The sequence below is a fragment of the Dendropsophus ebraccatus genome, chromosome 2, assembly GCF_027789765.1.
Source record: "Dendropsophus ebraccatus isolate aDenEbr1 chromosome 2, aDenEbr1.pat, whole genome shotgun sequence".
Classification (NCBI taxonomy): domain Eukaryota; kingdom Metazoa; phylum Chordata; class Amphibia; order Anura; family Hylidae; genus Dendropsophus; species Dendropsophus ebraccatus.
In genome coordinates, this window is record NC_091455.1 from 206,538,321 (window position 1) to 206,563,175 (window position 24,855).

A 24,855-nucleotide genomic window follows, 5' to 3' on the forward strand; every position below is an offset into this window, starting at 1 on the left:
GGTCAGCTAGTGTTTCCTACAAAACAATTATGGTAATGTGCTCCGATTATGTGTCAAAGAATAAAAATCTAGAAACAAGCTCAGCATTGTACCCAGAGAAATGCCCCATCTCACCGCGCCAGGTGTGTTATTTTACCTTGGTGGCAGCAGCTCCAGAGCATCACTCTACATGTTCTTATCAGTCCTATTTCTTCTCAATCATAACCTTCATTCAACACATAACCTTTAGCATACATGTATTATGTTGGCTTTTTATATCTATATCTGTCCATATCTTTACTACCATAATGATTTTTACTTCTTACACATCCAGAGCTGCATTCACAGTTCTGCCACTTCACTTTTAACTCTAAGGCTATGTTCACACTGCGTATGAATCCGTCCGTAGAGCGAACCGCGAATATATGCTCGTAGTTTTGAGGTTGATGCGTTCGCTGGGAAGTATACTATATACGCCCGCACAGTGCACACTACGTATGAGCTTACGGCCGGATCGTATACGTCACCGTGAAAAATGAACAAGACCATTGTTTGAGGACGGAAATGTTGAAACTTACGGCCGTGACTTTCCATGCGGTCCCGTACGAAGTACTTATTTCAGCCAAATTGAACTTGATTTTTCAATCCAAAAGGTTCTGTGTGGTTTACAGGGTTGGGCGAAGATTTCCAAGTAAATGACCTGCCTCAGATCGCTTCGAAACAAGCTAGGGAACCATAACTGTACTACGGGCGTATGTTCGCGGTGTGTACGCATCCAGCGCATGTCGATTTTTCCCACGCCCGTAGTTTCAGACGCACATGTACGGAGGCGTGAGAACTGCAGACGGATTCATAGGCAGTGTGAACATAGCCTAAAGCTGCAGAGTATCTCAACCTCCAGTAAAAAGCCCAGCAAGGTTACTAGGGTTACTGTCCATGAGCACAGACATTATGAATACTTTATAAAAGCAGAATTATGGAAACAGCTCTGGATGTGACACGAAATGCCATACGAGGATAGTGTAATGTAAGTAATCGTCCCTATTATATGTAGAGATGATGGAATCTGGTGCATGTTCTCTGGTTCTGCCTAAAAAATTAATTCATTCAGGTGATTTCCTTAAAAGTGCAAAATATACAAAGCAAAGCCTGAGGCCATCGCTCCTCCTATCATATTACTGTATTGTACCAGTACACAGTCCTGAAAGGAAGGCATTGTGGTCTGATACCTAACAGTACAGGATTACTTAACATCTTCTTACTTCCATCATGCCTCAGTATAGAGCAGGTTTTATATGTTCTCAAATCCATTCTCATTAGCTCCCTCATATATACAAGAATGTAACTACTATAATACTGTTCCTATATACAAGAATATAACTACTATAATACTGCCCCCTATATACAAGAATATAACTACTATAATACTGCTCCTATATACAAGAATATAACTACTATAATACTGCTCCTATATACAAGAATATAACTACTATAATACTGCTCCCTATATACAGGAATATAACTACTATAATACTGTCTCCTATATACAAGAATATAACTACTATAATACTGCTCCTATATACAGGAATATAACTACTATAATACTGCTCCTATATACAAGAATATAACTACTATAATACCGCTCCTATATACAAGAATGTAACTACTATAATACTGCTCCTATATACAAGAATATAACTACTATAATGCGGTTCAGGGAAGAAACAGAGTGCTGCACCTCACACCTATGGCTGATACTAGTGCCGCTTGGCTAAATAAAAAACACATCAGAATTTTGTGTATGAATTGATCAAGCCATACTGCCCCATGTACCTCGTGCCGGTATCTGATACACATGGGTCCCTACACTAAGTCCACACCGTGCCAGTCAGTGGCCACCAACCCCGCAGGCGTGCACAGCCAGGGAACGGGGGCCATGGGACGGCCCTGCGACCCCCATGCCACAGGACCAGACCCAAAAACACCACACCAGAACCCGGCCAGCACCGCCGGCGGAGAAGGTCGTCCCCAAGCAGCACAAGTCTGGATAAGGTATTGCGCTCACCATAGCTGCAGCAAACAGAATGGGAAAAGACAGGAGGGATTAAAACCATGTGCACTCAGGTGTCTCCTGCTAATTGCGGTCATGTGGGTCTCACCAGGAGGAGTGCAATACACGGAGAAAAGAGAGAAACAAAATGCGGTTCAGGGAAGAAACAGAGTGCTGCACCTCACACCTATGGCTGATACTAGTGCCGCTTGGCTAAATAAAAAACACATCAGAATTTTGTGTATGAATTGATCAAGCCATACTGCCCCATGTACCTCGTGCCGGTATCTGATACACATGGGTCCCTACACTAAGTCCACACCGTGCCAGTCAGTGGCCACCAACCCCGCAGGCGTGCACAGCCAGGGAACGGGGGCCATGGGACGCAATTAGCAGGAGACACCTGAGTGCACATGGTTTTAATCCCTCCTGTTTTTTCCCATTCTGTTTGCTGCAGCTATGGTGAGCGCAATACCTTATCCAGACTTGTGCTGCTTGGGGGCGACCTTCTCCGCCGGCGGTGCTGGCCGGGTTCTGGTGTGGTGTTTTTGGGTCTGGTCCTGTGGCATGGGGGTCGCAGGGCCGTCCCATGGCCCCCGTTCCCTGGCTGTGCACGCCTGCGGGGTTGGTGGCCACTGACTGGCACGGTGTGGACTTAGTGTAGGGACCCATGTGTATCAGATACCGGCACGAGGTACATGGGGCAGTATGGCTTGATCAATTCATACACAAAATTCTGATGTGTTTTTTATTTAGCCAAGCGGCACTAGTATCAGCCATAGGTGTGAGGTGCAGCACTCTGTTTCTTCCCTGAACCGCATTTTGCTTCTCTCTTTTCTCCGTGTTTTGCACTCCTCCTGGTGAGACCCACATGACCGCAATTAGCAGGAGACACCTGAGTGCACATGGTTTTAATCCCTCCTGTTTTTTCCCATTCTGTTTGCTGCAGCTATGGTGAGCGCAATACCTTATCCAGACTTGTGCTGCTTGGGGGCGACCTTCTCCGCCGGCGGTGCTGGCCGGGTTCTGGTGTGGTGTTTTTGGGTCTGGTCCTGTGGCATGGGGGTCGCAGGGCCGTCCCATGGCCCCCGTTCCCTGGCTGTGCACGCCTGCGGGGTTGGTGGCCACTGACTGGCACGGTGTGGACTTAGTGTAGGGACCCATGTGTATCAGATACCGGCACGAGGTACATGGGGCAGTATGGCTTGATCAATTCATACACAAAATTCTGATGTGTTTTTTATTTAGCCAAGCGGCACTAGTATCAGCCATAGGTGTGAGGTGCAGCACTCTGTTTCTTCCCTGAACCGCATTTTGCTTCTCTCTTTTCTCCGTGTTTTGCACTCCTCCTGGTGAGACCCACATGACCGCAATTAGCAGGAGACACCTGAGTGCACATGGTTTTAATCCCTCCTGTTTTTTCCCATTCTGTTTGCTGCAGCTATGGTGAGCGCAATACCTTATCCAGACTTGTGCTGCTTGGGGGCGACCTTCTCCGCCGGCGGTGCTGGCCGGGTTCTGGTGTGGTGTTTTTGGGTCTGGTCCTGTGGCATGGGGGTCGCAGGGCCGTCCCATGGCCCCCGTTCCCTGGCTGTGCACGCCTGCGGGGTTGGTGGCCACTGACTGGCACGGTGTGGACTTAGTGTAGGGACCCATGTGTATCAGATACCGGCACGAGGTACATGGGGCAGTATGGCTTGATCAATTCATACACAAAATTCTGATGTGTTTTTTATTTAGCCAAGCGGCACTAGTATCAGCCATAGGTGTGAGGTGCAGCACTCTGTTTCTTCCCTGAACCGCATAACTACTATAATACTGCTCCTATATACAGGAATATAACTCCTATAATACTGCTCCTATATACAAGAATATAACTACTATAATACTGCTCCTATATACAAGAATATAACTACTATAATACTGCTCCCTATATATAAGAATATAACTACTATAATACTGCTCCCTATATATAAGAATATAACTACTATAATACTGCTACCTATATATAAGAATATAACTACTATAATACTGCTCCCTATATATAAGAATATAACTACTAATACTGCTCCTACTGTATATACAGAAATATAACTACTATAATACTACTCCTACGACAGGTTTTCTGCAAACGCTATTCAGTGAATAGCGGCTGCAGAAAACAGGCATGTCAGTTTTTTGCGGCGCCGCTAGCATTCCCAGACAGAGTGTATACTATGTGTATGTATATATGTACTATGTGTATACACTGCGGCCGGCATTCCCTCAGCTGCAGCACAATGTAAGATCTGTAGTAATCATGGCCGTTGTTGAAAATTGGCAACAACAGGCATGATTACTACTGAACATACGTTGTGTGAACATGGCCTAATGCTGCAACCCTCCTGAAATCTCTGTAGTTCCTTTCTGCACATTTATTTGTGTTGCAGTTCTGTGCACAGTATATATGTATACTCTGTGAACATGCTGGCCATCTCCAGTATAAGAGGTGACTGTCTCCTTGGAGGAATGAGAAGCCCCTTTAATTCTCTAGACAGCAGGTGCAGGTCAAGTGGGCTGTGCTCAGTAACCATACACCTCTGCTGGCTCACAGCAGCCTTAATATAGAGTAGGGATCTCTTTCCAGCCTATATTAGTATGGGTGAGCGGCCTCCTCTCTCTGTCAGTAAGACGACGTCCCTAGTCAGAGGGATTAGCTGCAGACTCAGGATTTCCACTCTCATCATCTGATCTCAGTGGGAAAGTATCGGGGAATCGCCCAAGTATACTTGTTATTATAGTATCCTGTGTGATAACCCGCAGGGCTGTAGGGAACAGCTCTCCCTTACTGGAAACTCTGGACCCTGTATAGCTTGCAACCTATGTGGGGTTATCTATGCTAAGAAAAACATGGCTGCTTTCTCTTATAAGCAGCGCCACACCTGCCCTTAGGTTCTGAGTGGTATTACTACATTCCATTCACTTTAACAGAACTGAGGTGCAATACCTCACACAACCTGTAAACATGAGTGGTGCTGTTTCTGGAGGATACCAGCTATGATTTTCTATTCCTGAAAACCCCTTTAAGATATGGTTCTTTTCCTCCTGACACCTGTTTTCCCACGCTGACAACTATCAGTCAGACTCCGCCCCCCCAGGGATCAGTTGTCATGTCATGCCTCACGTCTGAGGCACCCCTGGTCACCCCTGGGGGGCAGCAATGTAACCTCGGAGGACTGCCATTCCCCTTTAATTCTACCCACAATTGTTTTTTGTTTATTGATATTTTTTTCATTCATTTTTAATAAAATTATGTGAAACTTTTTTTGCTCATTTTGTTTTTATTTAAAAAATAATATTAAAATTTTACACAAATTTATTTCCTTCTACACGACACAGATAAGAAGCTTTGGCAGTGCGGCTACAGCGTCTGGTCTGTAATGAGAGATATGATCGCCATCTAGTGGTTTATATGTGCCGCTGCCACCAAATCACATGATACATTTTCAGGACTTATTCTAGGGGAAGGCAGGAGACATTGGATACTAAGCCTGAGTCAGCGCCCTGGATCAGCAGGAAGGAGGCGCTGCTTACGCTCTGTCAGCACAAACGTGGTCTGCTGATGGGGATTCTTCACTCCCTATGGGACTTCTAATAACAGCCAGTCATGTGACCTGTCGCTTCTATCACTCGGGGAACAAGAAAACTCGTGATTGGTGGAGGTCCCAGTGATCAGATGATTATTACTGATCCTGTCAATGTTTACATTTTGGGATTACCCTTTTAAAGGGGACCAGGACAGGGCCAATATGAGCAGGGACCACTCTTCAATCACATGAGGGGGCAATGCACTAGAGCCCCTTTACTGGGAATAGCTCTGATGAGAGTCGTGGAAGAGGGGATCAGAACTTTGTTCTTTCTACTTCTGAAGGTCAGGTGACCAGATGTTATGTATCCAGGACACATGCCCACAGTGGCTAGTCAGTGGCGTAGCTATAGGGGTCGCCACGGTCGCCATGGCGACCGGGCCCCTAGCTACAGGGGGCCCGCTGGGCTCCCTTGCCACTTCCTGCCTTTCTGCCTCCTGTGATTCTGCAGGCAGCCTAACGCTGCAGTGTGGGGTCCTAAATCCTCCCCATCACCTGTTTCCTGCTCCTCTCCTGCTGTCCGTGTGAGGAGGTGGAGGGGCGGGAGAGCATGGTCCGGCACCAGGAGGGAGGAGGAGGGAGGCCAGAAGCTGCTGACAAAGTGAAGTTTCCTCAAAATAAGTAAGTGTCTGTGCTCTGTGTGTGTGTGAGTCTGTGCTCTGTGTGTGTGTGTGTGTGTGTGTGTGTGAGTCTGTGCTCTTTGTGTGTGTGTGTGAGCCTGTGCTCTATGTGTGTGAGTCTGTGCTCTGTGTGTGTGTGTGTGTGTGTGTGTGTGAGAGTCTGTGCTCTGTGTGTGTGTGAGTCTGTGTGTGTGTGTGTGTGAGCCTGTGCTCTGTGTGTGTGTGAGTCTGTGTGTGTGTGTGTGAGCCTGTGTTCTGTGTGTGAGCCTGTGCTCTGTGTGTGTGTGTGTGTGTGTGTGTGAGCCTGTGCTCTGTGTGTGTGTGTGAGCCTGTGCTCTGTGTGTGTGTGAGCCTGTGCTCTGTGTGTGTGTGAGCCTGTGCTCTGTGTGTGTGAGCCTGTGCTCTGTGTGTGAGTCTGTGCTCTGTGTGTGTGTGTTAGACTGTGCTCTGTGTGTGTGTGTGTGAGTCTGTGCTCTGTGTGTGTGTGTGAGCCTGTGCTCTGTTTGTGTGTGAGTCTGTGTGTGTGAGAGCCTGTGCTGTGTGTGTGTGTGAGCCTGTGCTCTGTGTGTGTGTGTCTGTGCCCTGTGTGTGTGTGAGTCTGTGCTCTGTGTGTCTGTGCGCTGTGTGTGTGGGGTGGGGGGGTGGGGGGGGTGGGGGGGTAGATCCAAGCTAAAATTTTGCACCAGGGCCCATCAGCCTGTAGCTACGCCCCTGTGTCTTGTCTATGTGTACAGTGCCTATACATATACAGGGCACCACCTTGTGAGGTATGAAAGCTCTTTGGTTACTTTTTAGGAAACCGCACAAGTTCTGGACATCGTTATCTGAACCACGTGAGTTTTGGACATCGGTATCTAAACCACGTGAGTTCTGGACATCGGTATCTAAACCACGTGAGTTCTGGACATCGGTATCTAAACCACCTGAGTGCTGGACATCCGTATCTGAACCGCATGAGTTCATCAGCACATCAGTATCTAAGCTGCCAGGGGTTGTCACCTTCTGGGACACTAGAGGGTGTTACGCTCCTGTCTGTGCTGCCGCAGGGCCTGGAGGAAGATCTGCTTCACCTGGGAGATCATGTCGTGGTAGAGCCGCAGATCGTCCTCCTTGGTCTTCAGAACGCTCTTCAGAGTTGTTTTCAGAGCTTCTTTCTCATCTACTTGAATGGCAAGTCTGAAATACAGATGTGGAGATTAAAAGGTTATGGTGATCTTATAGAGTGTCAGTAGGGATAATTTCTGGGACCCCCATGATCCTGAGGATAGAGGGGCAGCAGCGCTCATGTTCTGCATCCCCTGGGGACCCTGCTGTAATGTCTTGCACAGGTGGTGGTCGGGCAGGAAAGACTTAAGGCCCTATTCCACCAACAGATCTGACAACAGATTATCTGCCAAAGATTTGAAGCCAAACCCAGGAACAGACAATAATCAGAGATCAGGTCATAAAGGAAAGACTGGATTTCTCCTCGTTGTAAATCCACTCCTGGGTTTGGCTTCAAATCTTTGGCAGATAATCTGTTGTCAGATCTGTTGGTGGAATAGGGCCTTTAGGGCCAGTTCACACAGAGTAAAATTGTCCGAATTCCTGGGCGGAACTCTCTGCTGCGGAATCCCACCTGCCTCGGTGTAACACTGTTTCTCTATGGGAGGGTTTGTGCGCCTCTGTTCTCAGTGGCTGTCCACTCAAAGAATTGACATGTCAATTGTGTGCCACTTTGGGATGTGACACTACACCCCTGCTGTGGCCCCTATAATCCCAAAGGACATGGGGGGTCCCAGAGGTTGGGAGACCCAGCCTTACTCTGTTCGGAGTTCCTCTATCTGCGTCTCCAGGGGGACATTTGACGAGACTTCACTCATTTCATTGAAATTCAGAAAGTGTCTGGAGTTGCTTAGAGACTGAGCTGCAGAGAGAAAACAAAGTGTTAGGGGGAGATGCTCTGCATCCAGTAAAGACAATGAACCAGCAGGGGGAGCCAGGAGGGCATCAGAGTGGCTGTAATAGGAGTACACTGTCAATCCTTCATACTGGTATTAACCCCTGAAGCCCCCATGTGGTTCCTTGTAAGTGTTATAGCCGGCTGTATTGATGCACATACACATGAACGTACCGGCCTTGCCGCGGGCAGACAGCTTCTGAGTGGTACCGTTCCTGCCTGCCTCCATTTTCAGCTTCTCCAGCTGCTGCTCCAGGACAACTGAGTGCTTCCTCTCCTCCTGAAGCTTCTTCTCGGCCTCCAGGACCTTTATATTGCTTTCCTCCACCCTCTTCTGCAAGACGGACACAAACTCTGACAGGCGGTCTCGCTCCACCTCAGCGGCCTGGCACAGTGCTCTGAACTCTGCAGCCTGGGCCTGCCAAACCCGCAGCTCCGAGCTGTCACACCAGAGACAAATAATTCTGTTACATCATGTGTACTAGTAATGCCTGCATGGTCACCATGTGCACTAGTAATGCCTGCATGGTCACCATGTGCACTAGTAATGCCTGCATGGTCACAATGTGTACTAGTAATTCCTGCATGGTCACCATGTGTACTAGTAATGCCTGCATGGTCACCATGTGCACTAGTAATGCCTGCATGGTCACCATGTGCACTAGTAATGCCTGCATGGTCACCATGTGTACTAGTAATGCCTGCATGGTCACCATGTGTACTAGTAATGCCTGCATGGTCACCATGTGCACTAGTAATGCCTGCATGGTCACCATGTGTACTAGTAATGCCTGCATGGTCACCATGTGCACTAGTAATGCCTGCATGGTCACCATGTGCACTAGTAATGCCTGCATGGTCACCATGTGCACTAGTAATGCCTGCATGGTCACCATGTGTACTAGTAATGCCTGCATGGTCACCATGTGTACTAGTAATGCCTGCATGGTCACAATGTGCACTAGTAATGCCTGCATGGTCACCATGTGCACTAGTAATGCCTGCATGGTCACCATGTGTACTAGTAATGCCTGCATGGTCACCATGTGCACTAGTAATGCCTGCATGGTCACCATGTATACTAGTAATGCCTGCATGGTCACCATGTGTACTAGTAATGCCTGCATGGTCACCATGTGCACTAGTAATGCCTGCATGGTCACCATGTGTACTAGTAATGCCTGCATGGTCACCATGTGTACTAGTAATGCCTGCATGGTCACCATGTGCACTAGTAATGCCTGCATGGTCACCATGTGCACTAGTAATGGCTGCATGGTCACCATGTGTACTAGTAATGCCTGCATGGTCACCATGTGTACTAGTAATGCCTGCATGGTCACCATGTGCACTAGTAATGCCTGCATGGTCACCATGTGCACTAGTAATGGCTGCATGGTCATCAAGTGTAATAGTAATGCCTGCACAGTCACTATGAGTACTAGTAATGCCTGGTATGTGATCATGAGTACTAGTATCGCCTGGTATGTCATTTTTAATTATAGTAATGTCTGCAATGTCCTCATGAGTACTAGTAATGCCTGGTATGTCTTCATGAGTACTAGTAATGCCTGGTATATGATCATGAGTACTAGTAACGCCTGGTATGTCATTTTTAATTATAGTAATGTCTGGTATGCCATAATGAGTACTAGTAATGCCTGGTATGTCACTATGACTACTACTAATGTCTGCAATGTCTTCATGAGTACTAGTAATGCCTGGTGTGTCATAATGAGTACTAGTAATACTTGGTATGGGATCATGAGTACTAACAATGGTTGAAATGCAGAGATGAGCAAGCATAGAGTCCAGTATTTTTCAATACTCAAGTGTTCGACTAGAGGGGTAAGAAGCCTTACTGAAAACAATGGAAGCCTCAAGTATTCAACCAGGTGCCCCCCGGAGGGCACCTAGTATATCTGAAAGCGACTGGCTGCCAAGGGGAAACCCGACCTTTGGGATTAGCAGAGGCTCCTGCCGCTGATCCAGAAGGTCTGAAGTGACAGGTAAATTCTGAGGCTAAGGAAATACATTATTCTCAGCAGCCTTAGATGCCTCTGTGTCATGTGATCAGTCGGGCTCCGTCTGATTGCCTATGTAAGTCTATGGAGCCCGACTGATATCACATGACAGGGAGCCAGGAGAGGACTGCACTTAGCACAGTCTTCTCTCAGCTCATTCTACCCGAACCAATCAAAACTTTTGACATGACTCTACGACATGTCCAAAGTTTTTAGAAACTACAGTGGCACTTTATGTGTACTGGTAATGTGTTATATGTAATGACTGGTGTACTGGTAATGTGTTATATGTAATGACAGGTGTACTGGTAATGTGTTATATGTAATGACAGGTGTACTAGTAACGTGTGATATGTAATGACGGGTGTACTAGTAATGTGTAATATGTAATGACAGGTGTACTAGTAATGTGTGATATGTAATGACTGGTGTACTAGTAATGTGTGATATGTAATGAAAGGTGTACTAGTAACGTGTGATATGTAATGACAGGTGTACTAGTAATGTGTTATATGTAATGACTGGTGTACTGGTAATGTGTGATATGTAATGACTGGTGTACTAGTAATGTGTTATATGTAATGACTGGTGTACTGGTAATGTGTGATATGTAATGACAGGTGTACTAGTAACGTGTGATATGTAATGACGGGTGTACTAGTAACGTGTAATATGTAATGACAGGTGTACTAGTAACGTGTGATATGTAATGACTGGTGTACTAGTAATGTGTGATATGTAATGAAAGGTGTACTAGTAATGTGTGATATGTAATGACTGGTGTACTAGTAATGTGTTATATGTAATGACTGGTGTACTAGTAACGTGTGATATGTAATGACGGGTGTACTAGTAACGTGTAATATGTAATGACAGGTGTACTAGTAACGTGTGATATGTAATGACGGGTGTACTAGTAACGTGTAATATGTAATGACAGGTGTACTAGTAACGTGTGATATGTAATGACAGGTGTACTGGTGTACTAGTAATGTGTTATATGTAATGACTGGTGTACTGGTAATGTGTGATATGTAATGACTGGTGTACTAGTAATGTGTGATATGTAATGAAAGGTGTACTAGTAATGTGTGATATGTAATGACAGGTGTACTAGTAACGTGTGATATGTAATGACTGGTGTACTAGTAATGTGTGATATGTAATGACGGGTGTACTAGTAACGTGTGATATGTAATGACGGGTGTACTAGTAACGTGTAATATGTAATGACAGGTGTACTAGTAACGTGTGATATGTAATGACTGGTGTACTAGTAATGTGTGATATGTAATGACGGGTGTACTAGTAACGTGTGATATGTAATGACGGGTGTACTAGTAACGTGTAATATGTAATGACAGGTGTACTAGTAACGTGTGATATGTAATGACTGGTGTACTAGTAATGTGTGATATGTAATGAAAGGTGTACTAGTAACGTGTAATATGTAATGACAGGTGTACTAGTAATCAGGGCCGTCTTATCAATTGGGCAGGGTAGGCGGCTGCCCGGGGGCCCTTGCGTCCTAGGGGTCCCCTGCCCTCTGTCACCTGTATTTTTGGCTTTATAAGACGCACTTATAAAACTAAGTGCGTCCTATAAAGCAAAGATGGCTCCCAAGCAGGGCTGAGCACCGCAAGGAAGCCGTCCCGCCCGCCCCCTCTATTGCCGCTCACTATGCATATGCATAGTGAGCGGCCCTGAGCCACCCCCTCCGCCCGCCCACCCCTTCTATCGCTTCTCAGCTGACAGCCGATCAGAAGCCCAGGAAAGTGCAATGAGCAGCACTTTCCTGGGCTTCTGATCGACTCAGCTAAGCGGCGATAGAAGGGGCGGGCAGTCCAGGAACTCACCCGTCCGGCGGCCCCAGCAGCTGATGTCTCCCGTCAGTGCGCACTCCCGTCATCCTCCGGGCACAGGCAGCGGGGTACAGAGACTCTGCCTGTGTCCTGGATGTGTCGTGCAGCCGGACACTTCCGGCACAGGCAGTCTCTCTGTACCACGCTGCCTGTGCCCGGAGGATGACGGGAGTGCGCACTGACGGGAGACATCAGCTGCTGGGGCCGCCGGACGGGTGAGTAACTGGTTTGATGTTTTGGGGGGCACTGGCTACTATGGGGAGGGACTGGCTACTATGGGGGCACTGGCTACTATGGGGGCACTGGCTACTATGGGGGGCACTGGCTACTATGGGGGCACTGGCTACTATGGGGGGGGGACTGGCTACTATGGGGGCACTGGCTACTATGGGGGGGGGACTGGCTACTATGGGGGCACTGGCTACTATGGGGGGCACTGGCTACTATGGGGGCAGTGGCTACTATGGGGGGCACTGGCTACTGTGGGGGGCACTGGCTACTATGGGGGGCACTGGCTACTATGGGGGACACTGGCTACTGTGGGGGACACTGGCTACTGTGGGGGGCACTGGCTACTATGGGGGGCACTGGCTACTATGTGGGCACTGGCTACTATGGGGGGCACTATATGGGGGGATTGGCTACTATGGGGGGCACTATATGGGGGGGATTGGCTACTATGGGGGGCACTATATGCAAAGATGTGGGGGATTTGATGGTGGCGGTTGGGGGGGGGCAATTCTCACCTCTGCCCAGGGGCCCATAATACTGTTAAGACGGCCCTGCTAGTAATGTGTGATATGTAATGATAGGTGTACTAGTAACGTGTGATATGTAATGACAGGTGTACTAGTAATGTATGGAATGTGCTCACAAGGGTATCAGTAATGTCTGGCACGTCAACATAGATGATAGTGATAGTGATGCCATACATCCTATCATGATGAATGGCACCATGGGTCTACGTCTAATGCCTGGTATGTAATAACAGTAATACTATTGTCTAACATGGAATCCTGGTTTCAGTAGTTTGGGTATGGTATTATGGGTGTAGTAGTAATGCCTAGCATGAGATCATGGGTATAGTAATAATGTCACTATTTCTTTTAGATCAGACATGTGATGCAATGAGTTAAAGTGAATGACCCCCTCAGTACTGTACCTGTGAGGTGAGGCGCCTGTGCTCATGGCTGTCGCCGGCTCCACTAGTTCATGCCCCAGTTTTGATACCGTCCTGGATTAAAGAATAAAATGAAAGGCAATATAAATAACATCAAACACAAGACATCTTATACAGAAGAGATCGGCACATTTACTTTTAGCTCTGATCTTGATTATTTTCTATTAAATGAGGGTCGACTTTATGACAGACTATAACTACAGTGACATCTGCAGGATATCTGTACGAACTACATGCAGGATCAGTGCTGTCATCACTGGAGTACCTGAGGCAGCAGTGATGGACAAAAGTCCAGGCCTAAAGGGTGGAGGTGAGAAGCCTCAGAAACGTTGCATGTATCCAAATTTGCTGTGCTGTTTATCACTTCTAATGGAAGAAATCACAAAGTTTGCTTTTCACATTCCGGAGTGCTGTTGGACTTCTATATGTCTCGTTCTCCTATCTATCTATCTATCTATCTATCTATCTATCTATCTATCTATCTATCTATCTAGAAAGGTCAGGACCCTCCGGTTGGCACCCATCACAGCTCGAGCTCAAGACAGTGCTACTCACAATTAATTTGAATATCTATCTGCTATCTATCTATCTAGAAACAGGAAGAAGCCGCACATCCAAAGGTTCATGGAGCAGGTGCTGTACAGAGTCAGTCCCCTGGCTCGGGGATCCCCAAAAATATGTAAAAATGTTCCGCAGCACACCAGCATACGTGTGAAAGGTGATTTATTCCAAAAAATACAAAGGAGTACAAAAGATGCGACGTTTCGACCTCCTCACGAGATCATTATCAAGCATGCTTGATAATGATCTCGTGAGGAGGTCGAAACGTCGCATCTTTTGTACTCCTTTGTATTTTTTGGAATAAATCACCTTTCACACGTATGCTGGTGTGCTGCGGAACATTTTTACATATCTATCTATCTATCTATCTATCTATCTATTTATTTGCTATCTATCTATCTATCTATCTATCTATCTCTTATCTATCTATCTATCTATCTATCTATTTATTTGCTATCTATCTATCTACCTATCTATTTGCTATCTATCTATCTATCTATCTATCTATCTATTTGCTATCTATTTGCTATCTATCTATCTATCTATCTATCTATCTATCTATCTATCTATCCATCATGTGATATCTATCTATCCATCTATCCATCCAGGAGAAGTAGAAAAGAAAAGTGAAGCTGATGACCATTGTGTCAGTGATTGTTCTCTGGTGTGTCACATGTTACCTGGCGGAGCTGAGGGAGTCGCTGCTGTCTGACAATGAATGCACCGGGGCCCACCTCTCAGGTCTCTTCCCCTCTGCTGCCTTTTCTGTGTCAAAACTTTTACTCCTCACTTGCTTTTCAGGGGGGCTCTGTCAGTAAAGAAATGTATAGTACACCTCAAACACCAAGTAAATATATTGCTACATACTCGTCTGCTGTGCAACATTTCAAAGAGCATCTCTCTCTCTCTCTCTCTCTCTCTGGAGGACCCATCCTGTCCTGCTTTACACAGACAATTGATTTGAATAAACAGGATGGAATCCTCCTTTTCAGCAACATATAAATGATAAAAAACAAACAAACGCTGTAATTCTCCATTAAAGGGACTATCTAGCGTTAGAAAAACATGGCCAATTTTTTTCCAGAGGCAGCACCGCTCTTGCCTCTAGGTCAGTAAAGTGTAAGGGCTCTATTCCACAGGACAATTATCGTTTGAAAAATCATTAGAACGCTTGTAACTGAGCGCTAATCATTTCAAGTAATAGCAGGCAACGATTAAATGACCAACGAGAAGTTGGTGGTCATTTGATAGAATTTGGACCTATTTTTATTGTCGATCGTTTGCAAATCGTTCACGCATCGTTCAGTGTAATAAGATGTCGTTCCGCCGTTCACAGTAGCGACCACAGGACGACTGCAAGAACGATCATAAGTAATGATCATCGTTCCATGTAATTCGGTGAACAATTTCCGGTCGTTCACCATAGCGGTTGTTTGAGATCGTTTATCGTTAAACCTCAAAAACTCGCTTTGTGGAATAGGACCCTAACTATAATCTTTAGTGGGAGGCAGGATAATATGTTAAAATTCTGCCGCTGCGCTACCGATGCAGGTGTGCGCTGGAGACAGATTTCTTCTGGTGGTGCCATTGTATACAATGCAATCAACTGCACTGCCAGAACAATTCTGCCTCTGGCGTGTGCCTGCATCGGAATAACAGCTGCAGCATTTTGACAGCGTATCCTGAGTATGCTGTATAAGCTTTAAGGAGGTTGTCCAGGCAAAATAAATTTTTTCCTTATCCACAGGATAGGAGAAAGTAAGAGATCGCTAAAGGTCCAACCTTCGTACCCCCCACTGATCTCCGTATCGGCCCTGACTGCTGTGTTATGAATCTATTAATTCCTATGGAGATGCACAAAAAGGTTCTCTAAAGTCTGGAACCCCTGGATTCTTTTTGAGGCTTCAGCTGACTTTGCACCCCTTCTGTTGTGAGTGGTATGAGTACTGCAGTTATTGTTTTATGAACCGTGTGGGGGTACTATGTCCCTTCCCATTCTGTCTGGTTGTTCTATGTTAGTTTTCATTCTGTTTTTGTCTCTTGTCCTATCCTTGTTGTACACGTCCATTATATACATCAGGGATGTCAAACTCAGGCCCTCCAGCTGTTGCAAAACTACAACTCCCATCATGCCTGGACAGCCAAAGCTTTAGCTTTGGCTGTCCAGGCATGATGGGAATTGTAGTTTTAAAACAGCTGGATGGCCTGAGTTTGACACGTCTGATATAAATGTTTCCGCGGTATCCTGGGGTATGCATATGACACTAGTTGAGAGTTTTGCATTTGTGTATTCCTTTTTTCTGTTATATTGCACTAGTTTACTCCACGGTTCCGCATTATGGGAACCCATTGGGGCTTGGATCATCAGCAATGGTCACTCCTGGTCTATTACTCTCTTTCATCACGGGACTCACTGTTACGTTTAAAGGTCCATTTATGTGGATAGTTTACTAGATTACAAGTGTACCATTCAGGTTTATAAGTGATGTAACATTTACGGAACTGTGCTTTGGATGGATAACATATGTCGTTGTCTGTTTATATTTAAAATGTTAATAAAATCAGAGTTAACGTAATTCCTATAGAGATGCCAGAAAGAGCCGAGTTAGCCGGAAGAGCGATGTACTCAGCTCTCTCTGGCACCTCAATAGGAATATATAGAGCCAAGGGTCACACGCCATACCTGCAGCTCTATTCATAACACAAAATCCGGGCCTGATAGGGAGATCATTGTGGGGATTGGGGTCGGACCTCCCGCGGTCTCTCACTTTTCCCCTATCCTGTTGAAAGTTGATTTTGCCCGGACAACCTCTTTAAGCTCCAGCACTTGCAAACCCCACCAAAACTCGAGACAAGAGTGGTGATGTCTAAGGAAGAAGGTGGTCATGTTTTTCTAAAGCTGGTAAATCCTTTAAGTCACTGACAGGCTGTATATCCAATCTTTAAATATTCATAAAAAATTAACTCACTGTGATGCATTGTCACAACTCAAAAAATTTAAGTGGGGAAATGAGAGGGGTCTTACCTTCAGCGTCAGCTGTCGCACCTCCTCCTCCAGCTCCTTCACCTTCGCCTCCCTCTCGGCCACCATCTGCTTGAGCTGAGACACCAGGGAGTTCTGCTTCTGGTTCTCGCTGTTCAGCTGCAGGTTCAGAGATTGCTGGGAGTCTTTGTGTTTCTGCTCCTGCTGACTGAGACGGCCTAAAATCTCCTGCAGGTTCTTCTGCTGGCTCTGGAAGGACACGCTTATTACAACACATCTTCAGTACACCATTATATGCACAGGCATCACATGATCCCATTGATGTGTATGTGATGTGACTTTTCATGGCAGCTCTCTGTCCCTGCCTAAAAGTCATCTAAATAATCAGACCCGAGCTGCCAGCAGTACACACGCCGGGACTTCCTTTCCCTTAGTTGTCTGACCAATCACAGCACCTACTCTTTACCACATTGCCATGACATAGTACTGATGAAAGAGGACTGTACTGTACAGGCTGCTTTGTTCTGGAGGATGGTTATACAGTACATTACTATAGTTGCCATGTGGAGGAGAAGGGGTTAATAATGCAGAGTGCTATGAGAGCAGAGTGTGCAGTTTGCAGAGTGCTTTGAGAGCAGAAAGGAAAGAAACAGCAGCATCCCAACAAGGAAGAAGTTACACTAAGCACTGAAATGTTGTTGCTCACAAGCTAAAGAGAAGATTACATTCAGGAGGCAGCCCTGTGTACAAATAGTAGTAAGTATCTACACATGGGACAGCTGCACAGAAGTTTATAGCTGTCAGAGATGAAAAGGATGCCTTGACCATCCCGTCACGCACCTAGCTAGTTCTTCTCTCAGTCGTTCCTGCCACTGCTAGGGGGAAGAATTTCCAGACCACCACAAATCCCCAGAACGAGACAGGAGAAGTGCACGCTAAGGCTAGGTTCACACTGCGTTTTCAGCATCCGTTTAACGGATCCGTTTTTTTTAACGTCCAGAAAAATAGGGTCAGCAACATTTTTTGGTCCGTTTTGGTCCGCCAAAAAAAACGGATCCGTTTTTTTTTATAATGGAAGTCAATGGAAAAACGGATGCACACAAATGAATCCGTTTTTTGCAATCCGTTTTTCATGCGTTTTTTGCAAAAAACGGATGCGTTAAACGGATGCTGAAAACGCAGTGTGAACCTAGCCTAAGCGCATTCTCTCCAAGCTTAGTTTACATATCCCCGGTGTTTGGTACAGACAATGAATGGAGTGGTGGTGTGCATGAGTTGCCTCTATTCTGAGCAGACATGGGTCCCCATTCTCTTTCTGCTGCTCTGTGATTGGCTGGGTGGGGAAGAATGTCATCAGAAAGTGGAAAACAAGGACTGCGACAGGGACCTGAAATCTGATGGAGCTGCAGCAGGGGGCGGTAAATATGCCATATTTTATTGTTTTCAGGCCAGCGAGACATATACTTAAGTGTTTTATTTGCCTGAAAACCCCTTAAAGTAAATAAGAATAACCAATATAGTTCTAGTCACAAACATGGAACCGCCATGGGTGCTTATCCCATCCACTGATGAGTAGTGACTAAGTAAACTTCCTTGTTAAGCTTTTGTCTGAATTTCGAAAAGCCCCTTTGTAGGGGGACAACCTCATAGTCTCCCTCCATGAGCAAGGTCATGAAAGAGGGAATGCGATGGGTGTTCATACTACCGATTGTTAAAGTGAATCTGTCACTAGGTGTATGATGCTTTAAATGAGGGCAGCATAAACTATTGACAAAAATGCTGGATAGATCGGCATATTACTTACATCATTCTGTTCAGCCGTTCTCCTAATATGCAGGAGAATAGGATTCTTGCCACACCCCTCCCCCGCCCTCCAGCTGCTGATTGATAGTTGACTGCCTATATACAGCATGGATAGATAACTGCCAATCAGCAGCTGGTGGGCGGAGTTTTTTGCTTCTCATGAATATCCAGGACTACTGGGCTCATGTACATAATGGAGAGAACTACTTATTGTCCATGTTATTTTGGAGAATATCTCTGGATCAGCTGCATAGAACAATGTAAGTGATACATCATCCTGTTCAGCTTCTCTATGACTAGTTTATTTTCCCCATAGATAGGACACCATAAACCTACTGACAGAGTCTCTTTAAGAATGTAGCTATGGGGAAACGTCTTTAATCAGGGGCACATGGGTTATAAATAGAGATAAGCATGCTGGAGTCTTAGGGTCCATTTACACAGAAAGATTATCTGACAGATTATCTGCCAAAGATTTGAAGCCAAAGTCAGAAACAGACTATAAACAGAGATCGGGTTATAAAGGAAAGCCTGAGATTTATGCTCTTTTCAAATCCATTCCTGGCTTTGGCTTCAAATCTTTGGCAGATAATCTGTCAGATAATCTTTCTGTGTAAATGGACCCTTAGGGCCCTATTACATGCGACGATTATCGTGCAAAAAATCGTTACATTGTTCGAATTTAAACAATAATTGTTCTGTGTAATTGCAGGCAACGATCAAAAAATCGTTTGTATGTCGTTGATCATTGATTTAGATCTGAACCTAAAATAATCGTTAAACGTTCGCTGTAATTCCACGTTCGTTCGCTCAAGTTCCGCATTTTCTCACTAATCGTTCAGAGTAACAGCACATTGCCCATTGTTTTTCTGAGATCAGAAGAAATAAACGATCGCAAGAACAATCGCAATAACAATCGTATCTAACGACCATCGTTCTGTGTAATATGGTGAACAATTTCAGGTTAACGATAAACACTCTCGTTTGCGATTGTTTATCGTTAATCGTTAAAAATCGCTATGTGTAATAGGACCCTAACTGTTCGGGATGCTCAAGTTGTGCTCATCTTTAGTTATAAACACTGAGAAACACTGTTACAGCAGATCCCACAGGATCTAAGATTATTGACTGACCATCAGGACACTGATCATGTGGAGTAATGGTACTGACATGGCAGACCTGCTGTGATTAGAACATTACCAGCAAAGCATCGATCAGTTCGTCGTCGTGTTTCCCTTTCTCTAGCAAGGTCACCATCTGCATCTTCAGGGTTTTCAGGTCATTGGACAGAGACTTGTTCCTGGCCTTTGAGGCATCAAACTTCTTCTTCAGCTCCTCATGTTCCTTCTTAAGGGTGTCGTGTTCTCCGGTCAGCCTCTAGGATTACAAAGAACATAAGCCACCATAAGGCAATGCAGTCTGTAAGGGTGGAGAGGTCATCTTTTTGCAGTTATCTGCATTGTAGTGAACGGGACTGACAACAGTAAATGCAGCCATATTGGTGAATGATATACACAGGAGATAATTTACCTCTAAGGCTTCTTTTCTCTCCTTTTCCACACTGCGAATCCTAAATAAGTTCTTATCTTGAGCAGCGAGTCTCCTTGGTACAGAAATTCCCAACATCTCCTCTTCTAGGCTGAGCTCAGAGGCGGGAGCCCTCCCCTGTCCCAGCTGACTCTCCAGCTCCCGCACCTAAAGGAGAGACAAAGAATGGGAATACAAGTGATGGACTTTGTCCTATACCATTCAGCAGAATAGTGAGCGCAGTTCTGGAGTATAATACAGGATGTAACTCAGGATCAGTAATGTAATGTATGTACCCAGTGACCCCACCAGCAGAATAGTGAGTGCAGCTCTGGAGTATAATACAGGATGTAACTCAGGATCATTAATAAAATGTAGTTATAAGATATAAGAAGATGCTGCAGAGCATATTACAGCCAGTAGGGGGCAGTTCACACACAATTAATTCATGTCACTTGTACAGGTATCCCAGCATGTACTCACCCTGCCTTGTAATGCCAGTATCTGCTGTGCTCGGCCCCTCCAGCCGCCCGCTGAGGACAGCAGCTGAGAAATGTTCACATCTTCACCAACCTCACTGGCTAACACCTGTTGGTCAATGTAATAATATAAATTTTCTATTCAGGAGAACACATCCATTGGGTAACATAAGACGTACTATAAGGGATAATACCTTGTGTGCCATTTTCAGCTCCTGTCTTGTGGTCTGCATCTGGTTACGATATTCACTTAGCTTGAGGTTGGCCGCCGCTAGCTTCTCCTGTAAAGCTTTCACCTCTGAGCTGTCCGTCTGCAGACGCAGAGAAATAAAGTTATTACAATTTATTTTGCATCACTTTCCCCATCCCTATCCATAACATGAATCAGAGGTTTGTTTTATTCTGGTCCAGTCAGAAATCTACATGATAAAACTCTGTCCTCCTGCGGCCACCCCTAGGGGGAGCTCCCTGCACATTGTTATTATTGTGTTCATATAACAGTATACAGTAAGCTCCACCTAGTATGGTCTAAATCTATGTCTATGCAGAGGGTTTGGAGCTGTGTTTCAGAAAAACAAAGCTCTGACTGCTTTAATGATATATAATGAAATTCATCAGCACATGACGATGAATCTATTTACCGTAGATGAGATGGGGTTCAGGGGAGCAGATTTACTGACATCTAATGTGTTTCCGGTCTGGGCAGATGTCAGGGCAACACAGGATAAAGCATTTTGCTACCAGAAGGGTCAGAGAAGTCTAGAGGGGACAGAGAAGTCTAGAGGGGACAGAGGAGTCAGAAGTGATAGAGAAGTCTGGAGGGGGCAGTGGGGTCTGAAGAGGAGAGCGTAGACTGAGGGGACAAAGGAATCTGAGGAGACAGAGGAGTCTGAGAAGACAGAGAAGTCTAAAGAGACAGAAGAGTATGGAGGGGACACCGGAGTGTCAGAGGAGAGTCTATGGCCACACCGTCTGAAGAGAAGGTGGGTTATAAAAAAAACAAAGGAGTCTAAAGGGCAGAGGGGTTTAGAAGGGAACAGAGGAGTCTAGAGGACAGAGGATGTCTGAGGGGACAGAGGAGTCTTAGGGTCCTTTTACGTGGCCATTATATGGAGGGATATGGGGCTGTACAAGGATGCAAGCGACCACCAATCAGCACGATGGTCAGAGCTTTTAGAAGGTGCGATCAATCATGTGCCCTAATAAATATATTACTATCGGTTTACACACGGAGATGTGCGGCAGACAACAATTCATTTTGAAGCTCGCACAAAAGATGCAAACGGCCGATGAGCGGGCAGTTTCCTGCTCCTTGGCTGATCACTGACACTTTTACACGTCCGTTTCTAGTGAAGTTCCTTGCCGGTAATCGTCCCGAGTAAAAGAGCCTTAAGTGGGCAGAGGAGTCTTTTTTAAACTCTTCCTATTAAAAGAAACCAGTAATGGTGGAGTTGCCTTGTTCAGCCCCACATCTATCTCATGTATACGGTCAGCACTGATACTGCAGTCTGACTGAGTCCACAACTGACTGCCAGATGAAAGGGAGGAATCTCTGAGAAGTGCCAAAGCTGTATTCACACTCTCTACAAGCCATGAGGCACTTGAGTGGAGGTAAGAGGTCACAGATTTATCCATAACATGAGAAGACCCCTGTGACTGGATTTCCCCATTGAGCTGCACACTCACCGGAGTGACGTCTGTGGAGCGTGGGGCTTTCAGCTCATTCCCTGAGTCTTTCCTGGAATATTCTGAAGGAATCGAGTTCTGAAGCTGCAAAACAAATTCACAAACCCTAAGTGAAATCTGCCGCCTACTGGTCAGAGGCACATAGCGCCCCCTGTGGATGCTTCATAGTGTGCTGTTACCTCTCTCTCCAGCGCCTTCACTCTATTACTCAGCTGTCTCACTTTGCTTTTCTCACTCTCCATCTCGGCAGTCAGCTCCCGGTTCTTTTTAGACAATTCTACAATTTTTGTGGCGGCAACGTCCCCAGCTAGGCCCGTCGTCCCTACAGAGACACAGGGGTGAATTATGGAGACTGCTACATCTACTACAGACTCTAATATTGTATGGGATACAGATCTTCAGGAGGATATAGGATATGTTACGTTATGTTATGTTATGATACGTTTTGCAACACTTACACCTGTGTTATAAGGCCTGTGCCTCTTAAACAATTTGACACATCTCAAAGGGCAACTCCAGCAAAAGTTTTTTCTTTCAAATCAACTGGGGTCAAAAAGTGCCAGAGATTTGTAATTTACTTCTATTAAAAAATCTCAAGTCTTCCAGTACTTATTAGCTGCTGTATGTCACAGACATAGACATGCAGGACATACAGCAACTGATACGTACTGGAAGAACTGAAATTTCTTAATAGAAGTAAATTACAAATCTATAGAACTCTCTGAAACTAGATGATTTGAAAGAATGTTTTTGCTGGAGTTGCCCTTTAATTCAGTCATCTTTTAGCACCGATGCCTGTGGCACAAGCCATAATAATCCCCCCATGGGTTGATATGCTCGGCGGTCAGGGTGGAGTCACCTGCCAGCGCTATCTTGTTGTCTTCTACTTTCTTTCTTAGATGTTTAATCTCGAAGTCTTTCTCTTTGAGGAGTTTGTAGAGCCGCCCGTTCTCGTCCTGCAGCTCCCGGATCTGGCCCTGCAGCTGCTCGTTCTCATCTTCCAGGAGCCTGTATTGTGGGAAAGATCACAATGTGTTGTCTCTGGTGTTGGGAAAGTTCACGCTGTATAGGCGGTAGATGGCGACGGAGAGCGGCACAGGATTATATGACGTCTTATGAGGCCTCATCTCCTGCAGCATCTACAGTGACAGTCATCATCCGCCTCTCATCCTGGGCACATGTAGATGGAACAGATAGCGGCCATACTGATAAGGTCCTTACCTTTTCCCCAGCTCGGTGGAGGACTCAGTGTCCGTCTGCAGCAGGTTCAGCTGGTCCTGGACACCAAACGCATCGGCCTTCCTGACGTCCTCGTTGAGCTTCTCTTTCTTGCGCTCCATCATTCTCTGCAGACGCTTCTGCTGCTGCTCCTGTAGAGCCCTGAACTGCAGCCGCAGGTTCTCATTCACTGCAGCGTCTGACTCCATCATGATCTGTGGGGGGAGAAGATTCACTACCATTCATAGTCTACAGCTGTGTCCTCCAACTGTGGGGAAACTACAACCCCCAGCATGCCAGGGCTGCACTGTATTATTATGGGGGATCTGTAGATTTCAATGTTATGGAGGAGCTGTGTATGATGTCACTATTATGGAGGAGCTGTGGATGATGTCACTATTATGGAGCAGCTGTGGATGATGTCACTATTATGGAGGAGCTGTGGATGATGTCACTATTATGGAGGAGCTGTGGATGATGTCACTATTATGGGGGCTGTGGATGATGTCACTATTATGGGGGAAGGGCTGTGGATGATGTCACTATTATGGAGGAGCTGTGGATGATGTCACTATTATGGGGGCTGTGGATGATGTCACTATTATGGGGGCTGTGGATGATGTCACTATTATGGAGGAGCTGTCGATGATGTCACTATTATGGGGGCTGTGGATGATGTCACTATTATGGAGGAGCTGTGGATGATGTCACTATTATGGGGGCTGTGGATGATGTCACTATTATGGGGGAAGGGCTGTGGATGATGTCACTATTATGGAGGAGCTGTGGATGATGTCACTATTATAGAGGAGCTGTGGATGATGTCACTATTATGGAGGAGCTGTGGATGATGTCACTATTATGGGGGCTATGGATGATGTCACTATTATGGAGGGGCTGTGGATGATGTCACTATTATAGAGGAGCTGTGGATGATGTCACTATTATGGAGGAGCTGTGAATGATGTCACTATTATAGAGGAGCTGTGGATGATGTCACTATTATTACAGACATACACACAGCACATCCGCCTGACTATAAGCTCGCAGTATGGGGGAGGGGCGGATGGGACACATTGTATTATAACCATCAGCACACACTGAGCAGGAGTGATCACGGTCACACACGCTGATGCGGACACGGCCCCGGTCCCCCGTCTCCCCCATCATCACTCACCGGTTCTCTCGTTCTCACCGCCCTTGGAAAAGGAAGGAGGACGCGTCACCAGGGCAACCAGCTCCATGGATACGGCGCCGCTGACGTCATCAGAGAGCGCCATCCAGAGCGTCTCCTAGTGACTGAGGTCCTGAGAGAGTG

At 45.9% G+C, this 24,855-nt stretch overlaps 2 protein-coding genes across 5 annotated transcripts in view; both read right to left on the reverse strand.

The window, feature by feature from the left end:
• HHATL (hedgehog acyltransferase like) overlaps nucleotides 1-7,426 on the reverse strand; it is a 24,731-nt gene extending 17,305 nt beyond the window's left edge. Inside the window, exon 1 of the mRNA XM_069959315.1 lies at nucleotides 7,346-7,426. The gene's annotated coding sequence lies outside the window, so the exon portion shown is untranslated. The remainder of the gene's footprint in view (nucleotides 1-7,345) is intronic.
• Nucleotides 6,958-24,839, reverse strand: CCDC13 (coiled-coil domain containing 13). 4 transcript variants are annotated; one of them, XM_069959312.1, is made up of 15 exons: nucleotides 24,715-24,839; nucleotides 23,541-23,752; nucleotides 23,179-23,327; nucleotides 22,499-22,641; nucleotides 22,320-22,403; nucleotides 20,828-20,944; nucleotides 20,638-20,742; nucleotides 20,158-20,322; nucleotides 19,828-20,004; nucleotides 16,867-17,073; nucleotides 14,522-14,649; nucleotides 13,263-13,334; nucleotides 8,377-8,654; nucleotides 8,079-8,181; nucleotides 6,958-7,451 (listed from the first exon to the last, which is right to left on the reverse strand). In XM_069959312.1, exons 2-15 carry the CDS (start codon nucleotides 23,747-23,749, stop codon nucleotides 7,286-7,288), a joined length of 2,103 nt encoding a protein of 700 aa, XP_069815413.1. In that variant the 5' UTR covers nucleotides 23,750-23,752; nucleotides 24,715-24,839; the 3' UTR covers nucleotides 6,958-7,285. The 4 variants fall into 4 exon arrangements, with proteins under 4 accessions (XP_069815413.1, XP_069815414.1, XP_069815412.1 ...); XM_069959313.1 differs by lacking the exon at nucleotides 24,715-24,839 and adding an exon at nucleotides 24,639-24,699; XM_069959311.1 differs by lacking the exon at nucleotides 24,715-24,839 and having other exon boundaries at nucleotides 8,389-8,654; nucleotides 23,541-23,958.
• Nucleotides 24,840-24,855: the final 16 nt, after the last annotated feature.

Excerpts from the sequence above, each read along its gene's own strand:
- CCDC13 (XM_069959310.1), bottom strand. The coding sequence starts at position 23,779 with ATGGTAGTGAATCTTCTCCCCCCACAGATCATGATGGAGTCAGACGCT. Across the intron at positions 20,005-20,157 it reads AGAGAAAAGAAGCCTTAGAG|AGGCTGACCGGAGAACACGA; the intron begins GTAAATTATCTC and ends TTGTAATCCTAG. Across the intron at positions 17,074-19,827 it reads AACTGATCGATGCTTTGCTG|AGCCAGCAGAAGAACCTGCA; the intron begins GTAATGTTCTAA and ends GTGTCCTTCCAG.